At 40.3% G+C, this 24491-nt stretch overlaps 1 protein-coding gene across 2 annotated transcripts; it reads left to right on the top strand.

Annotated features, from left to right (window-relative positions):
• The first annotated feature begins 908 nt into the window (after nucleotides 1-908).
• On the top strand, nucleotides 909-24142 carry MTO1 (mitochondrial tRNA translation optimization 1). 2 transcript variants are annotated; one of them, XM_042445544.1, is made up of 12 exons: nucleotides 909-1229; nucleotides 5766-5965; nucleotides 10103-10220; nucleotides 11424-11713; nucleotides 13345-13457; nucleotides 14545-14735; nucleotides 15929-16059; nucleotides 19002-19206; nucleotides 19381-19552; nucleotides 20396-20514; nucleotides 21834-21991; nucleotides 23847-24142. In XM_042445544.1, exons 1-12 carry the CDS (start codon nucleotides 1010-1012, stop codon nucleotides 24033-24035), a joined length of 2106 nt encoding a protein of 701 aa, XP_042301478.1. In that variant the 5' UTR covers nucleotides 909-1009; the 3' UTR covers nucleotides 24036-24142. The 2 variants fall into 2 exon arrangements, with proteins under 2 accessions (XP_042301478.1, XP_042301479.1); XM_042445545.1 differs by having other exon boundaries at nucleotides 948-965.
• Nucleotides 24143-24491: the final 349 nt, after the last annotated feature.

Genomic DNA, 24491 nt, shown 5'->3' with positions numbered 1-24491 from the left:
GTCCATCTCCAGCAGGAGCGTCTGACTGAAACGAAAGCTGAAACGATGAAGCGAAAAGCTCAATGTGTGTACGGCCAGACTCAATGAGAGTGTATCTTGCCAGATGCACACACACACTGAAGAAGCCTCCAAGTTTTGCCCTTGACCTATCCATGGGTCAGGCAAAATCCATAATTTTGGCCCCAAAACTTGACCTTGATTTATATATGAGGTCAACTTATAGTTGAGTAAATACGGGCTATCCACATAAAATTTAGACTCATGGGCAGCATCTGCACTGCAGAAATAACCCAGCTTGACACTGCTTTAACTGTCATGGCTCAATGCTAAGGAATTATGGGATTTGTAGTGTTTTGTAATATACAAGTATTTTGCCTTCTCTGCCAGAGAGCTCTGGTGCCACAACAGACTACAAAACCTAGCACTTTAAGGCTGAGTCCGCACTGCAGAAATAATCCAGTCTGACATTGCTTTAATGCCCAATGCTATGGGATTCTGGGATTTGTAGTTTTGTGATACAATTAGCCTTCCCTGTCACAGACCTCTGGCGGCCACAGAAAACTATAAATCCCCAGAATTCCATAGCATTGAGCCATGGCAGTCAAAGCGGTGTCAGTCTGGATTATTTCTGCAGTGCAGAGAGGCAGCCTTATAAATGCTAGGACTTGCAGTCTGTTGTGGCACCAGAGCTCCCTGGCAGAGAAGGCTCAATGTCTCACAAAACTACAGTACCCAGAATTCCATAGCATTCAGCCGGGGCAGTCAAAGTGATGCTAAAGTGGACTATTTCTGCAGCGCGGGCGTCAAACTGCGTAATTCTTATAATATAATAATAACAGAAATGAGCATAAACCACGTGACGTCAGGAAACCACCTCCCACACGCCCCTCCCACTGCGGCTAGTGCGCATGCGCACTGCCCAGGGCCGTTCACAAAATGGCGGCGCCCATCAGAAAGCACTGGTGGTAGGAGTCCGTTCTTCTGGTTCCTTTCGCGCCTGGGTGGCCCGATGCTGTCGTTGAGCCGCAAGCTGGGATGCCGCTTGGGGAGGCCCCCGGCCTTCAGGGCCTGGTCCCAGGGGGCCAGGCCAGAGGCGGCCGAGGACAGCGGGGGCGGCGAGTATGAGGTGGTCGTCATCGGCGGAGGGCACGCGGGCACCGAGGCGGCGGCGGCGGCGGCGAGGGGCGGGGCCAGGACGCTGCTCGTCACCCACAGAAGGGCCTCCTTGGGTGAGGAGGAAGGGGCGGGGCTTAGGCCAGCAGGGACTGCCCCCTCTGACTGGGAGATATAGTCTCAGCAGCAGCAGCAGCAGCAACAGCAGGGTTTCACTGCCCCCCCCCTCTCCCATCCAAGGACTAACCAGTGCTGACCCTGCTTAGCTCCCAAGGCCAGAACCTTGGTGCCCATAGGGGATTTTGGGCCGTTCAGGAGACATTATGTTGTGCGGGGGGGGGAGTGTTAATTAATGTATTTTATCAGAGGGGAATCTGACACTGCCCTATAGGGTTTTTAGGCCCTTTAGATGACATCACACTTGGTAGAAAAATACGGTAATTAATTAACGTATTTTAATTAACATGCATAAGATCAGAGGGGAATCTGGCACCTATAGGTGATTTAGGCCCTTCAGGAGACATTACATTGTGTAGAAAAAATACAACATTTTATGGATTTTAATATATATATATGTGTGTGTACATATGTATACACACACATATATGTATTACCCCCTCCCCACCTTCTTAAGGGCCTAAAATCCTCTGTCAATTTATGGTGACCCCATGAATTTCTTAGGGAAGAAACAATCAGAGGTGGTTTTGCCAGTCTCTTCCATCCAAGGACTAATCAGAGCTCACAGCTGACCCTTCTTAGTTTCCAGGATCAGGCAGAATCTGGGGCCTTTGAGGGTAATTAGGGCCTTTTTTAAGGTTAAGGTCACTTCTGGTTGGTACTTGGATGTGAGGCCATGAAGGGATACTAGGTGCTGTAGGCCATGGCCCAAAACACACTGCAGAAGTAATTCAGTCTGAGAGCATTTTGACTGCCCTGAATCAATGCTAGGGCATTCTGGGGACTGTAGTTTTGTGAGACATTAACCTACTCTCTCAGAGGGCTTTGGTAGCACAATAAACTACAATTCCCAGGATTCCCCAGCACCAAGCCAGGGCAGTTGAAGCTATTTCAAAGATTTCAAACTGAATTATTTCTACAGTGTGTTTTCGACCTAGATTTCAGAGGAGGGAACTGGCAAAACCACATTTGAATATCCACTGCCTAAGAAAACTCTTAGGAAATTAATAGTATCTCCCTGCCTAGGACAACAGGCGACTCAAAGGCACACACACATAAGATAATATTCAGTTTCCAAGATCAGGCAGGATCTGATGCTTCTAAGGTATTTAGGTAGAAAAGGGTTTCTACAAGACTGCAATTTACTGAGGCATCAGCTACCATGGGTTTGAGTCTGCTTCGTCTGGCAAACCTGGAAGTAGAAAATATATATAGGAAAGCTCCCCCCCCCCCCAGCATACTTAACATGTGGCTGGCAGGGCCATTAGTAATGTCTATCCATGTACTATAATTGAAATTACAAAACATCTTAAAATTTGGATTGTAACATTGGGTGGAGTGGGACTATTTCCTCCAGAAGCTGTTGGACTGCAGCTCCCACTGTTCCTCACAGTTACGCTGGGCAGGGCTGCTGAGGTTGCAGTTTCACTAGGCACATGATTGAAAAGACTCTGTTCCCTCATTTGCTATACGACAGGCCTGCATGTTGAATGAAGACAGCACACGCTCTGTATGTTTTCAGGGTTTTTGTCTCTTGGGCTGCGTCCGTACTGCAGAAATAATCCATTTGGACACGACTTTAACGGACTTTAATGTCTCAGTGCTATAAAATTCTGTAAACGGTAGTTTTGTGACACATTCAGCCTTCTCTGGTGCCACCACAAACTACCATTCCCAAAATCCCATAGCTTTGAGCCATGGTAGTGAGAGTGGGGTCAAACTGGACTATTTCTGCAGTGCAGATACAGCTCTAGTAGCATAAGCTAAACACTGTTTTACAGAAAAACATGTTGAATTTCGCAGGATTCCCTAGTGATACCAAATGCTATTAAAACATATATTACATACCCCACAGTATAATTGCAGCCTCATGGAATCCTTAATCTCTTCATTATTCAAGGTTTATTGTATTAACTAAAGAAACAAAACACTTCTCCAATTTACTCAGTTTGCAGGAAGTTAAGGCATCCAATTTGTGGGTGGCCACAGACTGTATGTCAGCAAAGCCCTATTTAACCTTTTCTGCAGGCTTTCCCCCATATCATTTGACAGGAAATGTGCCAGTTACAGTGCAATCCTATTTTTTTCCATGTAGATGTAAGTCAAGTCTCACTGAGTTTGGTGGAGGTTATTTCTTGAGAAATGGGTATAATATTGCAGCAGCCTTGGGTTGATATCATTTCATGATACAGTATATATATACCTGACCATCTGCTACATAAATGAAAAATTCCTTTCAGACATCCCATGAGGAAGTGTGCAGTGCCTCTTTGTGAAGTATGTTCCCCAAGCGATGCAGTGGCTACCCAGCAATGCCAAAATGCAGCCCCCTGCCCTGCATCCAAAGGGCCATGGGTTAGCACATAATGTGATAGGCAAGATCACCCTTATGCCGCTGCTCTGCTGCCTGCTGTTGCCCTCTCCCAGCATAAGTACTTTATCACCAGACCACTAATTTTACTGTGCTGGTGGGGCCTTTTATTCTGCCATCACAAAGAACATCTTAGCTATACTCGTTTTCTTAAACGTTTGTATTATGAGTGAGACTGCCTAAGAGACCTAATAGTCACACTGTTATGTAAAGGGTGGTTTAAGGACAGAAATATTGTCAGGCTTTGTACAGAAATCAGTTTGAAAAAGGTTACGGTAACTGTTTCCGTCTTTCTGGACTTCCATATGTGATCAGATGTCTACACCAAATACTCATAACAATTTTTTAAAGCTGAAGCAGTTCACGTATTGTCAGGATACTTCCCATTTATAGGCACAGTGCCAAAAAAGAATATAAAAAGGCGTAAGAAAAAAATATGCAAGTATTTACAAGTAATCAGAGTCTTGGTTTCATCTTAAACTCTGCCTATAGAATAGTATACCATAATATTATAATAATGTAATGCGATATAATATAGTATAATAGTACAGTAAAGTCTAATAGGATTAGACTTGCAGGAAGAAACATCAACAGTTTACGATATGCAGATGACACCATAATATTAGCAGAAAATAACAAAGACTTAGAACACTTACTGAAGAAACTCAAGAAAGAAAGTATAAAGGCAGGTTTACAGTTGAATATTAAGAAAACAAAATTAATGACCAGAGATAATTTACGTAACTTTAAAGAAGACAATGAAGACACTGAAATAGTTCAAGATTTTCCATACGTTTGTTCAGGCATTGATCAAAATGGAGACTGCAGTTAAGAAACCAGAAAAAGACTAGATCTGCAACACTGCAGAAATAAAGCATTTTGACACCACTTTTAATTGGCATGGCTTTATCCTACGGAATCCTGGGATTTATAGTTCAGCTTGATCTGTCAGAGAGCTCTGGTACCTCACCAAACTACAAATCCCTGGATTCTGTAGAACAGACCCATGGCAGTTAAAGCATTCTCAAATTGCTTTATTTCTGCAGTATGGATCCACCTTACAACTTGGAAAGGCAGATATGAAGGAACTAGACAAGATCCTAGTGTCAAGATATCCCATTTAATATTAAAGTTAGGATTGTCCATTTCATCCTACTTCCAATTTTTGCATATTGTTGTGAAAGCTGGACAATGAAGAAAGGAAGAAATCAGTTCATTTGAAATGTGTTGGAGAAGAGTTCTATGAATACCATGGACTGCAAGAAAGAAACACAGATGGGTCTTAGAGCAAATCAAGCCTGAACTCTTCCTAGAAGCCAGGATGACTAAACAGACTGTCAGAATTTGGACACATCATAAGTAGATATGACTCACTAGTGATGCTTGGTAAGGTAAAAGGCAATAGGAAAAGAGGAAGGCCACATTTCCAGATGGATAGACTCATTCAAGGAAGTCACAGCCCCGAATATACAAGTCCTGAAGGCAACTTGGAGAGCTCTCATTTGTAGCATTGCCATAAGTCAAAGACAATTTGAGCCCAGTTAACAAGTACAGTGGTACCTCGGGATACGAAATACCCAGGTTACGAAATTTTCGGGATACGAAAAAATCCCATAGGGAATTATTGTTTCGGGTTACGAATGTTTTTTCGGGTTACGAAAAAACTTTTGGTGCTTTTTTCGGCTTTTTCGCACGGAATCGCGGCTTTTCCCCATTAGCGCCTATGGCAATTCGGCTTACGAAGGCTTTTCGGGTTACGAAAGCGGCCGCGTTACGAATTAATTTCGTAACCCGAGGCACCACTGTACAGTCAATAAAACACATCTTGTTACAATAATCAAAACTAATTCTTCATTAGAATAATCTACAGTATATGACATCACATGATTCTGCTGTATTTCCAGTGAACTGTCTCTAAATCTTGAATAAGTTTAGCTTACACCTTTCATCTCAAGATTTAAGATAACTATATTGTTCTTGATTGCAAGTGGAATTAGGGCAACAATGACTGGTGTTTTCTGATCCTAGGTTGAAACATTAGAGTTAACTAGCAATTAGATGGGGAAAGGTGAGGATGTAATGTCTTTCCTACTTCTTTGTCCAGGAGAAATGTCATGCAACCCTTCGTTTGGTGGAATTGGAAAAGGACATCTGGTGAGAGAAGTGGATGCATTAGATGGCCTTTGTGCTAGGATTTGTGATCAGTCTGGAGTACATTACAAAGTATTAAACAAGGGCAAGGGACCAGCTGTGTGGGGCCTCCGAGCTCAGATTGACAGGAAGCTCTACAAAGAGAACATGCAGGTGAGAATGCAAAGAAGAACAGCAAGAACAAGGTATCTTTGTGGGAGGAGAAGGATAGTTGGGTAAATGCATGAACAAAATGGCTCGATATCCAGAGTGAATTCCGAGACAATTAAATAGAATAGGTGTCAGCTTCTTCTATGCTTAATAAGCCTGAATGTAAACTTTGGGTACGGGGAAGTAACAGAGAAAAAGATTTGGTGTTGGGCCATTTCAGAACCAAATACTGGTAAACCTCAAAAAATTAAATCAAGGATTATATGCCATGTATTTATTGATTGAAAAAATCTGTAAATAATATACTGTACAGTATATACTCATGAATAAGTCTAGAAATTTAGGTCAAAAACTGACCCCCCAAAATTGGAGTCGACTTATTAATGGGTCAATGTAAATACTGTATCTTAACTCTTATTTAAAAGAAGGAACCGTCCCCTGGTGAAAAGCAAGAGTAAAATCTGTACTGGAAAGCACTGACCCCCTCTACTCTCTCATCCATCCAGCCTTAAGAGTGAGCAGAAAGAGTTATATTTGCTGGAATTTTGTAAGTTCTTTGCCATTGTTTTACTTTGCTTCATTCTTTAGATCTTTTGCTATATGCCCTAAATTTTATCTTCGACTTATCCACGAGTCATAGCAAAATCCATAATTTTGGCCCCAGATTTTGCCCTCGACTTATACATGAGGTTGACTTATAGTTGAGTATATACGGTATGTTTGATGGTGCACTGAATTTTTGTGCCTAGTAATACATGTTTACAGGATAGAACATGGATAAATACTGGATAAAGAATACCTACAACTAATATCACTCTTAGTAACTGCAGCAAAAGTGTGCTTTGGCTCAGAATGAGGGAGGTGTTTGGGAACCAGTTGCTCTGACAATAATCAAAAGGATTTAAAAGGAATGTGGGCCACATTAGAATGGCTAACATTTTAAGAACACACATTGATTCACGGGAAAAAATATTGGCAGTACAGTTATCTTAGTAGTGCTCAGTTTTAGAATAACTTTTTTTAAAAAAAACACATCTATTTCTCTTTTCGTTATTGCAGAAGTTATAATACTGATAGAATTTTGTTTTTAATTTTGTTTGTTACCTCATAACAATAAGTGTTGACAATTCTCATAAAATCACTTCTAAACTTAAAAACGCTGATACCTCAGTACAGTAGCAATTCCAAAGCCAGTTTGAACTGGTGCTTTTTATTAGATACAGTACATGATTTTTGTTAAGGATATTGTACAGATTAGTTTGGGTAATCCTTTTGGTGAATGATTTAGAAATGAAGTCTTCTAAATGTTTGCTTTTACAGTACGTCTTCCATATTCATGGGTTCCGCAACCATGGATTCAACCATCCATGGCCTGAAATTTCTTCTTTTTTAAAAATTCCCAAAAGCAAACCTTGATTTTGCCATTTTATATAAGGGACACTATTTTACTACACCATTGTATATAATGGGACTTTGGTATCCACAGGGGGTCCTGCAACCAAACCCCAGTGGATGCTAAGGGCCATTGTATAAGGAGCGCATCTTTGTTGCATCATTAGAGAATAATTACCTGAAAAAAACTGCAACATTTTGCAGCTTGCTGATAAAACCCTTCCATGTCTTCTAGAAAATAAAGTGTCCTCCATTTTACAAGAAGTACATTAATTTGAAATGCAGTCTGAATGACATTAAAAAAAACCCTGACTCATCATCCCTTGAAATAAGCCAATCTTCTGTTTTCTTACTGACCATTTCAGCACTTTTGTGGGAGAATTTTGCAAGATGCAGTATTAAAAAAGGAAATAGTTTTATAGTTTCTTTTCTTCTCTGTGTAAAATCTCATGGGGAGAAAAGTCTTCATATCAGTTCGGACATCTAGCCTTATATAGACAATGCAGGACTATTTGTTTTTTAGACTTTGAAATGTTTATTATTTAATGCATTTTAATGCATTTTAATTTTTTAAAATTGAATAAATATAATGTGGATGAAATGAAGAAAGAAGGAAATGCTCACACAAGTGTGGAAGAAAGCAGTTATTGCCTATAGCTACAACCTCCTTATTTTCAGGTGGGGAACAACCAACCCCATCAGATGTCTTCATTTATTTGTACACCACTTTTCTATATGATAATATGCCAGCTGTGTCACAATGTATCAGAATAATTATAGGAGCACTTAGAAATAGCCATAGAATTATAAGTACACAATTAAAAAATCAGTGCATATGGTTTTGCACAAAACAATGCAGAATCCAATGTAAAGTAAACAGGAAGGGAAATGAAGCCTAACAAAGAAATAGGTTTACACTACATGAACAGTTTTAAGATGTTTAGTTCACATAGGGCTAGATACAGCTTTTTCCAAGTTGGACATTCCTTGAGCTAAGTTTTGGGGCCCTGTCACACTAAATGATTATAGTACTATAATTCTACTTTTAAATTCCATGCTTCTGTTCAATGAAATCTTGGGATTTGCAGTTTACCAAGGGGAATTCAGAATTCTCAGCCTAGTGAGCTCTAGTGACTCAAAACTACAGGGCCCAGGATTCCGTAAGGTGAAACCATGGCAATTAAAGTGGAATCATAATGCCATCTTTGCATAATGTGAAAGGGTCCTTGCTCAGAAACCCCTGTCCACAGTAAGTGTGAGAAACAAATGCCCCTCCCTCTGCAGCCCTAACATCACTTCCTCCACTTTTCTAAAGGGTCTTCCATCCCTCAAAAACAATTTGGGATAGTATAGGAGACAGTAAGGGGAAGCAAAAATTGAACCTGATCACTACACTAATTCAGAAGCTTCTCATGGAAGCTTCTCGTAGAAGGATCTCTTCTCTTTGCTAGTGGCAGATCTGGGATATAACCAGATGTTCTCATCACAGTTAATTTGATGTTGAATTTTACATGCGTCTCCTTACCATTTTTATCATCACACAGAATTTTTACCCTCCACCACCTTATCTTCGAGCCAGTCACTAAGATAGTGAACCAAGTTAACTTCATGGCCAAGTGAGAATCTGAACCCAGGCCTTCCCTGTCCTAATCCAGTAAACAGTACTACACACTGGCTCTCAGCAAGAACTTTTAAAGTTACTGAGGGTACTGGTTTAGAATATTTGTTTGAAGCCCCTTCCTTGGGTCAATGTGATTGAATTGTTGGACTGAGGTTCGGGTTGCTCTGCCATTGAGTTCACTTTGTGACTTCGGACTCCTTGCCCGAACCCTCCTCATAGTGCTGTAGGGATCAAATTGGGAAGAGAAGGAAAATTCTGTAAGAGAAAAATTATGTGAGAAAGGAGGGGGAGATGAGATATAAATACAGTTTTTAAAAAGTCTGAGTACAGTTGGGCTGGGTTGCTGCTGTTACTGCTGCCTATAGCTACATATATACATCTTACACAAAAGGATACAGCCACTAGCTGTGATTGTTTTTCCCCGTTAGATTTATAAAGTTCATCTTAATGGGATTCCAAAAGAATGACTTGACAACAATGCCAGTGTAATCCACTCATATAGGCTTGGCTCTCAGAAATACCCCTCTCAACCCCCCCCCCCCAAAAAAAACCCAAGGGAGAGAAATCTAAACTGGGCTTCAACTTCCTGCAAAACAGTCCAGCAATTGAGAATATTCAACAGCCAACTACTTGCTGGGGGGGGGGGGGAAGGGGAAACCAAAGGTGGAGTGAAATGGCTGCAGAAGGAAGTGTAGAAGGATTAATCTATAGGGCAACCATTATTCTAGATCTCACTTATGCCATCTTTATTTGCTTTCACACTGAAGCCTAAACCTAGCTGTTTGTTGATGGTAAAAAAATAGACTACTTGAAATTAGTAAGTGCCATAAACAAATTAACACAGATATTTAAAGGAGCTTCTTCATTGTTAACTCTTAATAATGTCATGTAGAAATGGAAATTCTTTGGGGCAGGAAGGAATTGATGACAGGGAACAGATACTTTAAAAAAATAAATCAGACATTGAATTTTCACTTAATAGTGCAAAGACAACTGTCCCTGATGGAAAGGAGACACTGTATTGTATCTGGTGTTTGTTTGTTTTTTCCCTCTGTGCTTAAGCCTTAAAAAGTCTTTTCTGAAAATGTGTGTGTGCATTCATTTAACAATTCTTACTTTCTTAGTAGAAAGAAATTCTCCAAATCCCACATCTGACAGTTTGTGAGGCATCTGTGGAAGATCTTCTACTTACAGAGCCAGAGCCAGAGCATCCTGGGAAATGTTGCGTCAGTGGAGTCATTTTGGGTCAGTACTGAGGGACAGGGCTGCTCCTGGGATTGCATGGAGTCATGTGATTGCACATAAAGCCACTGAGAGCCAGATCCTTACTTGAAGGAGATGCCTACATGCTTTTAAATGTGTCAATGTACCAGGAAAGGAAACTCTTATATGCTTCCCTCCTTGTTCTTTTGTTAGTCTAGCCCAGTGATGGTGAACCTTTTAGAGGCCGAGTGCCCAAACTGCAACCCAAAACCCTCTTATTAATTGCAAGGTGTCATGTCCCTCTGGCTTTCTAGTAAGAAATACTGGCAAATTCTGTGCTGGAGCGACGGCACATGTGCCCACAGAGAAGGCTCTGAGTGCCACGTCTGGCACGTGTGCCATAGGTTCACCATCACTGGTCTATTCAGTCTCCCTCTGAGTAGTTATAGCAAACTACATCTTAATTGTGTCCCATGAGAATCAGAAGTAACATCACCATCACCATCCTGTCTTTCTAACCCAAACCAAGCATTATTCTTCATGTTAAAACCAGTTTGTTTCTGTGAGTGGTCAGCTGTCTGAATACTCTAATAGGTGTCAAAAATTAAGCATCTTTGCAGTTTTACCACTTCTAGAAAAAAAGTTCAATATGTTGGTTGAACCAGAAAGCAGTGAGTTCCAATTTGCTTGTTTGAGATAGGGCATTCAGGGAATTGGAAAAATATGTGTGGCTTCAATACGTCAGAATGAGAATGATTCTACACTAACCTGAAGGTTGAAATTTCTAGAATATGGGTGGGGTCCCACTAGGAATCCTGTAGAAGAAAACGACTGACTTGAAATGTTATATGCCTTCACTGTGCAAGATGTTCTGTTGTTCTGGAGTGTATAGTTTAGTTCAGCATTTTAGTATTCACATTTCAAAAACCAAGCAGATTTGAACAAACAATAAAATCATATGTTCAAACAGAGTAGAGTTTGCAAGTTCACTTCTGTTTTTCTCTCTTTAAACAAAAGATAAATGAAAATGAAATGCAAGATGCTGACTCTGAACAGTGATATCAAATTCTTTTGGGCTTTGTGTGATATTATGTAGAAAAAATTATGTTCCTTTCCTTGTCTTTTATTCAAAATCTGTAGAATAGCCTATATGTTTCCTCTTCCTTTAGAGCACAAAACAAGAAGATGCCACTTTCTCTGTAATTAGACAAGAAGCTGATGTTTTACTTTATGATTTCTCTTCAGAAGATGGAAGGCGAGTGCATGCTGGGAGTGTTATTCTGACCACAGGAACATTTTTGAGGGGGATGATCCTAATTGGACTAGAAATGTATCCTGCTGGGCGAATGGGAGACCAACCATCCATTGGCCTTGCTCAAACTCTGGAGAAGCTTGGATTTACCATTGGAAGGTTAAAGACGGGAACTCCACCCCGACTGGTAAAAGATTCCATTGACTTCAGTGTTCTGGAGCAACAAGCAGCTGACCAATCTCCTGTGCCATTCAGCTTCCTTAATGAAGCTGTGTGGATTAAGGTGGGATACAGCTCTAACGTATGCAGTTGATGCACTTTATGTGAGAGTCCCTCCCTCCCTCTGTCACTATGAACATTCTAGCAGTTCAGCACATGAGGAGGAGATTTTCAAATATGTGTTTCACCTGCAGGTGTTTACCCATACCACCTGCAGTCAAGCCACCTAGCACAGCCTTTGACCATAGTTGATAAAGATGGGCATTGTAGTCTACATCTGGAGGGCACCAGAGTAGGAGAGGTGGGTGCATATCATCATGACTCACAACTCTTACTCCTAAAACATTGTGCTGGTATGTACAAAGAATGCTATTTCCTCCATTCACTAGCTGCCTCTTTCTGAAATACCTGCCCTGTGATTTTTACAGCCACCTCTTTGCACTTTATTTTCTTGTAAGGATGACTTTAGGCTGCTGTCATGAAAGGCCAGTGGGTTCCACAATTACTTGGAAGATTATTAAAACAAAAGTAGACTTTTTTTTAGAAGTATCACTGCTGTTTTAAAAATTCTCCACAATAAATTTAGAACAGTAGTATTATTTTCTAGAGTGACCAAAGCACCTAACAGGGCTCAGGAGTGTTAAGAACATTTAGATCTTAGTGATTGATAAATCAAATAGATAAATTACTAAATCATGCCATCTCAAATTTGCTTGCATAGAAGTAAATTGCATTGAAATGCTTTTAGATTTCTTCCTAGCAGATTCATTTAGGATTGACCTAATATACTTCTGCTCAGTTGTTGGATCCAAGATCTACAGTCCATTGATAGAAGGGTTCCATTCTCACAAATGTTGCCTCTGCCCAGTTGTCAGAGATCCCTCTCTCCTTTGCAGAATAGTTCACCACACTCAGCAGAGACCCTACAGCCCATCTGCAGCAATTTCAGCCAGGTGGTGGTGTGTGTGGGACATGGGTGGGAAGGGCAGGGGATTCCCCTTCTGTCCTCCTGGTTGCACATGACTAAATCTGGGTCGAAGCAAGTGCCTCTGTTTCTCTGCATTCTTACAGTACTACATTGTTTAAGACTGTATCACCCCAAATAAGCCAGCCTAAGGCTGAACATTCTTCAAGGAAAGGCTTTCTCTGTCCTACCATACTCCCAGGCTCATCTGGTGAGGAAGCGAGAGAAAGCCTTCTTAATGGTTGCTCCTTATCTATGGAACTCAGAGGAGGCTAAAACCTTGTTATTTAACTTGGCCTTTGGTTTTTAACTGGCTGGGTTGTTTTTTTCTTTTTCTTTTCTTTTTTTCTGACATGTGCCATCTTTCACTTCTATTTTAACTGTGTTTTTAACTGTTTTAACATCAATTTTCAATTGGCTTACTTAATGGTTTTTAAACTTTTATATTATATATTGTTTTAGCTTTAACTTTTATAGTAAGCCATTTTAGGTCCCATAGTGGGATATTAATTCATTCATTTATAGAATAGTAAATAATACTGTTAGAAATTACAACTTGTGGGAATGCAATGATGTAGTGTGCTACTATCATATCTTTTGTGGTATGGGAATGCTGATTAAGCAAGGGTCTAGGCAAACAGCGACATCTCAACAATAGTTTAAGAAGATCAGCATGCACAAAAGCTATCCAGCTCATACAATAAATCGAGGTGGTTTTTATTCTGTTTCAGCCAGAAGATCAGCTCTCTTGTTATATGACTTACACTAACCCCAAAGTGGAGCAGATCATCCGTGATAATCTTCACCTGAACAACCATGTCCGAGAGACAACAAGAGGACCACGGTAAACCTCATTTGCACTATTTATACAAGTGGTGTCAAAATACATGAGACTTATAGAGTAACATAAACAAAAAAGATAAGTTGGAGCCTAAGCAACTTACAAATTTCTATACACCAAGGGGATAAAAGAGAAGGAGGGCATAGCAGATAAGTTAGCGGGGCAAAGTATGTGCAAATACAGCTACATATCTTCTGTCCATTGCCCCTGGAGTCCTGAGGGAATAAATGAATCTGATAAATTAAAGCTTTGGTACTAAATCTGATACTTAATTGGGCTTTTCATATATTGTAGCTGGTCAGGGAAGGAGTGGAAAATAATAATAATAATAATAATAATAATAATAATAATAATAATAATAATATTTGTATTTGTATTTTCCCTCCTCTCCTTGTGGATCGAGGCGGGATTACATCAACAAATTAACACAGTACATCAATAAAATACTGACATTATTAATTCAATAAAATAGCTAAAACATCTAGAACATTTAGAAAACATACATCATAACCAGAAGTGAAGCATTTTATCATAAAGATCTCCTATAAGTGGTCGGATGGATAAGCCCGCCGGAAAAGATCCGTCTTAAGTGCCTTCTTAAAGGCATCTAAGGTGGTGATAAGACAGATCTCTTCCAATAGACTGTTCCATAGTTTGTGGCCATAAACGGTCTATGGGAAGTTGACATTAACTTGGGCTTATGGTATTCTAATAAATTCTTCCCAGGTGTTCTGAGAGTGTGGGGAGGATTGTGTAGGGAGAGGGGTTCCCTCAAGTAACTCGGGTCCAAGCTATGAAGGGCTTTAAAAGGTTTCCCCTTGAGTGTATCCCTTGACACTTGAGGACATTTTGTAAGATCTGGGGCTTCCCTGACTCAGCCTGAATTGTATAGAAAGGATGCTCGCAGCATGAGTACCTTACAGAGCGATTGTTTGCCCTAGGGACGAACACCAACCTGGTGTCTGAGAGTAGTGGTGAAGGATTGGCTTGGCTTCATTCCTAGCTCCAGGCCATTACCAGTATTCAGTTTCTCTTCTCTTACACTGTTCACATGTCAGTATCCTGATTTGGCTGGTTATTTATTTCCTAGGTACTGTCCCTCACTGGAGTCCAAAGTTCTGCGTTTCCCCAATCGTGTGCATCAGGTCTGGCTTGAGCCTGAGGGCCTGGATTCCAATGTTATCTACCCACAAGGAATATCAGTGACATTGCCATCTGAAATCCAGGAGAAGCTCATCACCCATATTAGGGGGTTGGAAAAAGCAAAAATGGTACAGCCAGGTTAGTAGCATGAAGCAGTGAAAATTCTCTGGTCATGAAGCTGTTTAAATACTTTAATCATATGGAAGAGTATGATGTATTTTCTTTTTCAAGAACATTTACATGTCATTCTTCATCTGACTTGGATTATTGATATTGGGTGTGGAGGCAGGTATGCCTGAGAGCTTAGAGGTAAACTAACATGTAACACTTTTCATCCAAGCTCTGAAAAAAACACCTGCTTGCACATCCAGTATAATCCAAGTCAGATGAAAGGTGACATGTAAATGTTCTCAGTAAATAAATAAGTATGGTGCAGTGTAACAATGTTACTTGTAACACATTACTCTTTGGTGATAGTGAACAGCAATGTTACTTTTAAAAATAATGTAATGACTAATAATTGGCTGGCATTCACTATTGCAGTTATGGATGCATAACCTAGTTACCCATCTATAACTGATTCAGATTCGTAGTCTCTGTATATTCATTATTGTGGATTGTTGCCAAAATCCTAAATATTATTAGGCAGCAGTGTTGGTGAGTGATGGAGGACTATTCTCCTATTGATTGGGGCACTGCATATTGACATTTCCCCATCCCCCCACCCCTTCTGTGAGATATCTCTGATGCTAGGAGAAATTGCAGCAGGTCCTGCTTCTGATTATCACACCAGAGATTGCTGGAGGAAGAGAGTGGAAATGTCAGTATGCTGTGTTCTGTTCAACAGGAGAACAGACCTCCATCGCTTGCAGCAGCTGGTGCCCAGTAAAGCAGAATGGGAGTGGTCTGGTCAGGAGATGCTGCTTAATTAAATATACTTCAAGGATCATGGTACTTGTTAGATTTTTGAACTGACAAATAAATGACAATTCAAACTTTGGTTTTGGGAGGGGAGGAATTTGGGTTTTCTATTATTTTAAGATTTTATTTCAGAAAAGAAATACTTGGGGTTGAGAAGTAAAGTCTTGAGTAATTAATGAGTAATGATTTACATTTTGAGCAAAAGTAAGAATAACACATTAGCTTCCATGATAACATTTCCAAGTTCTGCTCTGTTTCTAATCAAAGAAATATGTTAACAGATCTGCACAGTGTATCATCTGAATATTTTGAATTGAGTAACCTTGTAGTTCTGTTTCTGGTGGTAATATTTGAATCTATGAAGCAGATATTTCCCTTAGTAATTCTTTTATCCATTTTCATTGTTCTAGGCTATGGAGTTCAGTATGATTTTCTAGACCCACGTCAGTTGAGTGCTTCCCTTGAGTCTCATCTCATTCAGCGGCTATTCTTTGCAGGACAGATAAATGGCACAACTGGCTATGAGGAAGCTGCAGCCCAGGTGAACGAACTGTGGAAAGTTTGCAACAAAAAGTGGATAATGATTGTTAAATCTGGTAAATTTACATTGATAATGTGATTCCTGACATTTGGACAGGGCATGCCTCCTTGTATAAATCCAAAATCTATTTTTTCATGCTGTTGTGGAGTACAGTGGCCGAGCTGAGTTACTGTAGTGCTAAGGAAACATCTTCCTGCTGTGACCTTGGCTCCATTCTGCCACAGAACTGCTGCTGTTAATCCTGTAGCGTATTATTTTTTACCAAAATACACCTAAGCAAAGAATATTAACTTTGGGAACTTTTGATTTGGTTGCAGTAGTAGAGATGAGGCAAAAGGTTTTGGAGAATTTTTTTAAATGAAGTACTGTAAGGTGAACTACTGAAGACCTGTCCTAGAAGAAAAAGGGTGAGGGGGGGAATAATAGAATCATAGAGTTGGAAGTGACTGCAAGGACCATCCAGTCCAAACCCCTGCCATGCAGGGAATCTCAGTCAAAGCATTCCCAACAGCCTCTGTTTAAAGACCTCTAAGGAAGGTGACTCCACTACACTCCGAGGGAGTTAGTTCCACTGTCGAATAGCCCTTACTGTCAGGAAGTTCCTATTAATGTTGAGATGGGATCTCTTTTCCTGTAGCTTGCATCCATTGCTCTGGGTCCCAGTCTCTGGAGCAGCAGAAAACAAGTTAGCTCCCTCCTCAATATGACATCCCTTCAAGTATTTAAAAAGGGCTATCACATCACCTCTTAACCTTCTCTGTTCCAGGCTAAACATCCCCAGCTCCCTAAGTCGTTCCTCATAGGGTCTGGTTTCCAGACCCTTCACCATTTTAGTCGCCCTCCTTTGGACACGCTCCAATTTCTCAACATCCTTTTTAAATTGTGGTGCCCAGAACTGGACACAATATTCCAGGTGGGGCCTGACCAAAGCAGAATAGAGTGGCACTGTTACTTCCCTTGATCTAGACACTATACTTCTATTGATGCAGCCTAAAATCGCATTGGCCTTGTTAGCTGCTGCATCACACTGGTGACTCATGTTCAATTTGTGGTCTACTTGGACTCCCAGATCATTTTTACATGTAGTCTTGTTCAGCCAGGTGTCACCCATCCTATATCTGTTCATTTCATTTTTCCGCCCTAAGTTCAGTATCTTACATTTCTCTGTGTTGAAATTCATTTTGTTAGCTTTGGCCCAGCTTTCTAATCTATTAAGGTCATTTTGAATTTTGATCCTGTCCTCAAGAAAAGGAAACCTCAAAAAGCTCAGAATAAATTAGTACTGCTGCTCCAACATGGGGGGAGGTGGGGTGGAGAGGTCAAGAATCAATACAAGCTAGACAGAGAGTGAAAGAAGTAACAGGAATGGAGGATGAAGGAGATGTTCTTGTAACTGTCCTTATATGACCTGTGTTAAACATGTTAAAGAGGGAGCGAGGCAGGTAAGAAAGCTTTTGTTGAAGAGCCACAACAAGGCTTTGCTGGTCTAGATTACATGAGGTATGAGAACCAGCAGGCATCCAAACCAATATATCTAAGGATGTATCCGCACTGCAAACAACCACTTTAATTGCCATGGCTCCATGCGATGGAATTCCGGGAACTGTAGTTTGTTGTGGCACCAGAGCCAGGGTGTTAACCCTTTTAAAGGGAAACAAACATATGCAGGTATGAAAGTTAAACTTGTTAAGAGTTCAACTTTCATCAGCAAAACAGCAACAGTGTAGGTCAGACTTTTATTTTAAATCTGTCTTTCTAAAGAATGAAGACTTACTCGCAGAAACAACAAACATACAGTTGGTAGTTTAAAAACAAATAATAATGACTTTAATAAATAAATACATAACAAATTAAATCCTATCCTAATTGGTGATGGTTTGGATATAGCAGGAAGAAACTGTTAACCTTACTTAGAGGAGACAGTTACTCCATTTTAGACTGAGAGGAGACTGTCTAGAATCTGAGAGTGTTAACCAGCCTCCAAGATTGAGTGATAGCAGTCACATGTATAGATAGACAAGGCCTTCCCTCTATCTCATTCTATCTAAAAAGGGAAAGAATGTAATATATAACATTTCCAACAATTAAACTGAAAACCTTTCTGCCTCCCCTGACCTTTGGCATTAGCTGTCTTGTTGTCAGATCATTGTCAGAAATTTTCTAACAGCCTCATCAACATTGCTGACTGTGAAGGTTAATGGCGAAAGAGGGCTGTTTGGTTGTTGTTGTTTTTTAAATTTATTTTGCAAAACATGCAAATGAACAGCCAACAGAGGACTTACTTAAATATCAAGGCCAACCCTGCTCAGTGCTGGCACAGACAGACAGAGGCAATAGCAGCAGAAGGATTGGTAGTTGTTACTGTCATGGAGCTGGGGACATGTCATTACTCTGCAGAGGAACAGGGAACCCTTAGATAATGGGGTATTATATAGCTACATGGTCTAGTCTATAAATAGTACAAGCATAACCAGATGTCATGCTGTCATAACTCCCTGACAAGATTCCAGAAAATGTCTTGCATCCCGTTGTGTATTGCAGTAGAGATAATGTGGACCTGTACTTCTAAGTTAAGCAGTAAAAATACCATGTAGTACTTGTGAGCATATTTACTACCAAACTTCTAAGCTTTGCTCATAAACTGCCTCTATACTGTCTTGGAGAACTGCTCAGAAGCCATCTAGTTATTGAAGGGAAATAAGAGTCCTGTGGGCAGCATCATTTTCCAGTTCTGCGTGGTGTTTAACAGTGCTATTGAAATTTGTTTAAAGTGCAGAATCCAGTACCATGCCCTAGAATCTGGCGCTTCAACAGTCTACTCTCCCTCCCCATCCTGGTGGACACAGAGGTGCTCCATAGCTTGAGCAGGTCAAGATTGTGGGTCTTCTGTACATAGGCTGGCTTCCTTGTCTATCTTGTAACCATTTTGCCCTCTTGTACAGGGTGTCATTGCTGGCATCAATGCAGGCCTACGGGTCAAAGGGAACCCTCCCTTTGTTGTTAGCCGAACTGAAGGTTACATTGGAGTTTTGATAGATGATCTCACCACTCTTGGCACCAATGAGCCCTACCGGATGTTCACAAGCCGTGTGGAGTTCCGGATGTCCCTGCGCCCAGATAATGCTGACAGCAGGCTCACTTTCAGAGGTACTCCATTCTACCATCTACCTTTTTCATACACAGAACTCTTATTTTCCTTCTCCTGTCTGTTCCCCTGGCCATGTTGAGGTATTCTGTGGACAATAGTTTGAAAAAGTAATTTCCAAGACGACTTCTTTTACACTTCTTTTTTTTTTTGGGGGGGGGGGCGTATCTGTTCAGGTTATAATGAAGCTGGTTGTGTGTCCCAAAAGCGGTATGAACAAGCATCTTATATGAAAGCAATGTTAGAAGAAGGCATGGAAGCCCTGAGGTCTGTTCAGTTCAGCTCCACGAAATGGGCCTATCTTGTTCCAGAGGCTACCATAAGTACTCAACGTAGTTCACCCCTCAGGTATAGGAAGTTCTTTTATCTTTCTGGGGCAGGTGGGAATCATAAGCCCTTGGGATCTTCACAAATCTCACACACCCATTTTTTTGTCAAAGTCATTTTTTCCCCAGCTAAAAACATTAAAATGGTTTTGAAAATCCCTTGTGTGAAAAAAAGGCTGTTTGAGGAGCTCTATGTCAGTTTTGTGTAGTTTTGCGTACACTCAGATGATCTGAAAAGCAAGAGAAATAGGTCTCTCTTCTCCTCTTCTGGTGGCATCATGTTCAGATGACACACAGCCCAAACCCAGGTTCTGGTGTGAATAGTCCAGTCAACTTTTGGCATGTTCAGCACCAGAATGGGATATAACATCTTTAATACAAAGTAATAATAATATACAGCGGACTCATGATATCTGCAGCCTTGCCACCTGTGGATTTAAGCGTCCGTTGATGACAAGCCCATACGGCCAAATTAGCAGCCATGCACACCTCACACCTACCATTGGCCAGTGCAGGCAAGGCCTTGATTGCAGATTCAAAATTGAAGCCTATGGAAGTGCTCTTAGATTAGCTGGAGCTCTTTCATCATATTTATTGCACTTCATTCAAAAAATAAATTTTCTAAGCTTTGCTCTTGTTAGCTGCTTTAGCTAAGACAGTCATATTATTTTGTGCATGAACCTACAACATGGATAAGATTCCTAGGTGGTGGCACCATGGCTTGAATTCATGTGCGAAGGCTTTAGACCTGTAAATATCCTGAAATTCTGTGGGAATGGGTATTAACTTGGATATGTTGACTCTGTCATTTTTGCTTCCCACCTTTCTATGACAAACACATAGCTCTTCATTTTTGTTTGCTCAGTGCTCTAGACATTCTTCAGTATCAAGAGGTCAACATGGAGGTCTTGGCAAGAGCTGTCCCAGAACCCCTGAAAAAGTTTGCTGAATGCAGACAACTGGCAGAGAGGCTGAAAATAGAAGGTACAGATCACCAGCAAACTAAACTTGTAGGTTGACAAGTGACAAACCTCTTTCAACTTAAAGTGCAAAATCAGTTCCATAGAACTTATTGGAGGCCACATTCAGTGGGCAAATGAGGCCAAATGCAAAATGGTGTGTGTGTGTGTGTGCGCGCAAAAATGCCATCATCTTTTAGCATAAAGCTCTTATTGCTAGTAAGTACATCTTGGAAGAGGCATTTCACTCTTTTAGAAAAGAAACCTGTATAGTAGCTAGGAAACCACTAAATAATGGAATTACAACAGGGATGGGCAGGTTTTTGTTTTATTTTCAATTTTATTTTTCAATTTTCAATGTAAAAAAAATAAAATTTAATTTTTAAAATATAAATAAAAAATTACAATTATTTTTAAATAAAGTATTTTGTTTTATTCCCATAACCTCCTTGTGGGGCACACTGTCCCATTCAAACACATTGGAAGTTACATCATTTCCAAATGGTATTTTGTCTCATTTTTGGACCTCTGTGCCATTTTCAACAGTTGGGAAGGCCTTAACTGCCAAATGCTGTATGTGTGCAAAGGAATCTTGTAGCACCTTTGAAACTAATTGAAAGAGAGCAGTTAGTAACATGAGTTTTTGTAGATTTGAGTCTACTTCCTTAGACACATGGGGCAGAGTGGAAAGTCCAGGGACAAACCTATATAAGCAGGCTTTGTGTCAAAATGTCCATAGAAATGCAGTAGCTTGTGAGTATAAAGATGAGGTGACAAGTTCAATTTTAACTATGATTACAAGGCCAGGAAAGAATGTTGTCTAAAGCCAAGGTGAGTAGATAGGCATATGTATGAGTGTAGGAATGTACTGTGGGAAATATGTGGACAATCTGGAAGGTTTTTTAGCCAGTTTTCCGATGAAAAATTGCACCAAATAAAGCCTTTAAAAGATTTGGGACTTTGGGCCCCAGAGGCCATAAAAATGAAATTTGTGGGCACATAACAGCCCTATAGCCTATACTTTCTCCACCCTTGTGTTACAGGAAAGGAGGTATTCTTGTAATAGGTCTTGTTTAGTTGGCAATTAGCTCCAGTTCCATGGCATACTCTGGATATCTGTGGAAACCATGCTCCATCTGTTTGCTTAATTTGTTTGCTCTGGAAAGATACCATGGTGTAGGGGTAGTTCAGGATAGTGTACAATTCTAAACCCACCTACTAATGAATTAAGATGTTCTAACACAGTGGACCTACATCTGAGTTAACTTGCTTAGGACTGCACTGTTTATAAATACCATTCTTATTTTGTTTGGTTATTCTGCGGTTGTCTTCTTTCATTGCAAGCTATGTACGAAAGGCATGTGTCCAATCAGAGGTTAGAAATAGAAGAAGTGCGTCGAGATGAGGCTCTCCAACTGCCAGAGGATCTGGATTATTTTGCCATCAATGCATCACTATCCCGGGAAATACGAGAGAAATTGGATTCCCACCGTCCACAGACAGTATGTACTAGTTTTCAAGGGGGCAGAATGTTTAATAGATGCTGTATTTTTTATGGGTTTTAGGGGTGGTTTGAAAGCATTTAGTCATTTCCAAATGCACTGAAGTCAGAATGGAAGAAACACTGTAATACTTGGAGAAAGGGGGACAACTGTGTTGCCAGTTTTGATTTGTACACCAGTCTTCAATCTACCCTTTTGTTAGAGGCAGCATAAAAAGTTAAAAGAATTTCCATTCTGAACCAAAAAGCAAAGAGAGCATTTAACAAATGACAGGATTCCGTCAGTGAGTCTTTTTATTTAAATTCTGGAAATGAAAACATCAAGGGAAATTTATCCACATTAGGTAGATTTACACTGTAGTTCTGTTACCATATTTACCTGGGAATAACTCTTATTGAATTCATTGGCACTTACTCCCAAGTAGATACACATAGGTGTCTGTGTGTATGGTCCTTTAAGTTGCCTGTCAGCTTATGGTGACCCCACAAATTTTATTGGCTTTGCTAGTTCCTTCCTGTGAAATATTGCTTACAGCACCTGGTATTAGTTGGTGGCCTCCCATCAAAGTACTAACCAGTTTAGACCCTGCTTAGCTTCCAAGATCAGAGTGGATCAGCCTTTAGGGTATTAAGCTGCAGATACATGTAGGACAATGCTGTAATTGTGGTGACCTGCCAGATTTTTCTACTCTGATTTCACCTGTTATGCTATCTGACATTCTGTTTTGACTAGTGTTATAAAATGTATAACGGGACAGGGATCTTTGGGCCTTTCAGATGTTTAAATTTGAACTTCCAGAAGGTCTATCCACAATGACTGTGAATGTCATAATCTAAAATGTCTTGGTTCAATTCTTCTGTATACTTTTTTATACTTGGACAAGAAAAGGCATGACTGCTTATATCAGGGTTTCTCAACTAGGATTCCATAAGTTGTCGCTAGGGGTTCAGCAAGGGATTGTGATTGAGGGGGAAAAAAAAAAGGTTTCTGCCATGGCTCCATGCTGGGAATTCTGGGAATGGTACTTTTTTTTTAGTGGTAAATATAATATACTTTTATGCAGGGTATCCTTGAGACATGAACATTGTTTCAATGGTTCCTCTAGGGTTAAAAGGTTGAGAAAGGTTGTCTTACACAATTCTCTGTGGCTAAGAGGAGCTACAAGGCTTAGCATAAAGGCTAAAAACTGGGACACAAATCAGGACAGTCCTGATTCTAGTGAACTTGCTAGGTAACTTCAAGCAATCTACTCTCTCAGCTGAGCCCCTCCTCTCACCTGAGATACGGAGACAGTCGTACTCCTGGACTTATAAGGAATCCAGATGATTAGAGCATTCAACAAGTGCTGTGAGATGTTATGAAGTAATGGATGATATATTAGACATGTGCAGACATGATCTAGCACACCTGAAAACCTTGTATTGCTGACATCTGAATACAGAGTGACAATTAGATGCCTAAATGTGTGTCTCTTCCTGGAATTGCTAAATACATAAAAGAGGAAAAAGCATGGATGTGGTATATGTAGTTTGAGCTTTCATTTTCATGGTGGTTTGGAAGCCAAATAAACCATATCCACATTTGTTCTTGCTGGAAATGCCAGGATTAAGTTAGCTCTCAGATGTACACCATTTGAATGGTGTGGTACAATGATTTTTTATTCATAAGCTCCAACCAGCAATCCATTTTTTTATCCTGTTTATTGCCATAGAGTAAATTATATGCAAGAATGACTGAAATGCTTCCACTGTTAATGGTTTCCTTTTCTCACTTAAACATGACTACAGGGCCGGAGAAGATGGTGAAAGCAATGAAAATGAGTTCTAATTCTTGCCTTCATATTTATTCTTCCTAGATTGGGGCTGTGAGTCGCATCCCTGGAATGACACCAGCTGCTGTTGTTAACCTACTGAGATTTGTAAAAACCAATTGTGAAAGAGTGAAGAGAGAACATAGCTTACCCAGAAATGCTGATCCTTTACCAGATGCAGATCTGATGGGACAAAGGAGGTTCCAAGCTGCTGATGTAGGCAATGCTTTTTAAGAAAAAGCCATCGAATACATTATTTGTGTTGTTGGAACCCATGGTTTCAATACCATATATGTATTTATGTATGTAATTGCTATTCAATAAATGTATATAGAAAAAAACCTATACTAACTTGTGCCTTGTGTTATCACAAACATCTATAAAATGTGGCAATCTAATTGTGGTTACAGCTCGCAGAAAAAGTAGCCTCAGTATGTATCCAGAAAACTCCAATCAACACGCCTTCCAACTTTGCTTCCTCCCCAAGTTAAAATAAGGAGGGAAAGGCATACACATCTGTGTCACACTGATGCTGTTTTTATGTGAGGGTCAACAGGGTAGTAAAGGATTCTTGATGAGTATTTGCCACATGGTTGTTTATCCCTTTTTAGGTTAGCAGATTGGTCTGTGTGCTTTCTACACAAGATATAGTAGGAACAATGACTCTTCAGCTGGGCAAAATTATTGAAT

This window comes from Sceloporus undulatus, chromosome 1 (genome assembly GCF_019175285.1).
Source record: "Sceloporus undulatus isolate JIND9_A2432 ecotype Alabama chromosome 1, SceUnd_v1.1, whole genome shotgun sequence".
Taxonomy (NCBI): Eukaryota; Metazoa; Chordata; class Lepidosauria; order Squamata; family Phrynosomatidae; genus Sceloporus; species Sceloporus undulatus.
This window is presented reverse-complemented; position numbering and strand designations above follow the sequence as displayed.

Bases quoted from the DNA above. Each gene is read 5' to 3' on its own strand.
- MTO1 (XM_042445544.1), top strand. From the start codon at position 1,010: ATGCTGTCGTTGAGCCGCAAGCTGGGATGCCGCTTGGGGAGGCCCCCG. The intron at 11,714-13,344 runs GTGGGATACAGC...ATTCTGTTTCAG, and splicing joins ATGAAGCTGTGTGGATTAAG to CCAGAAGATCAGCTCTCTTG. The intron at 16,060-19,001 runs GTGAACGAACTG...CCTCTTGTACAG, and splicing joins ATGAGGAAGCTGCAGCCCAG to GGTGTCATTGCTGGCATCAA.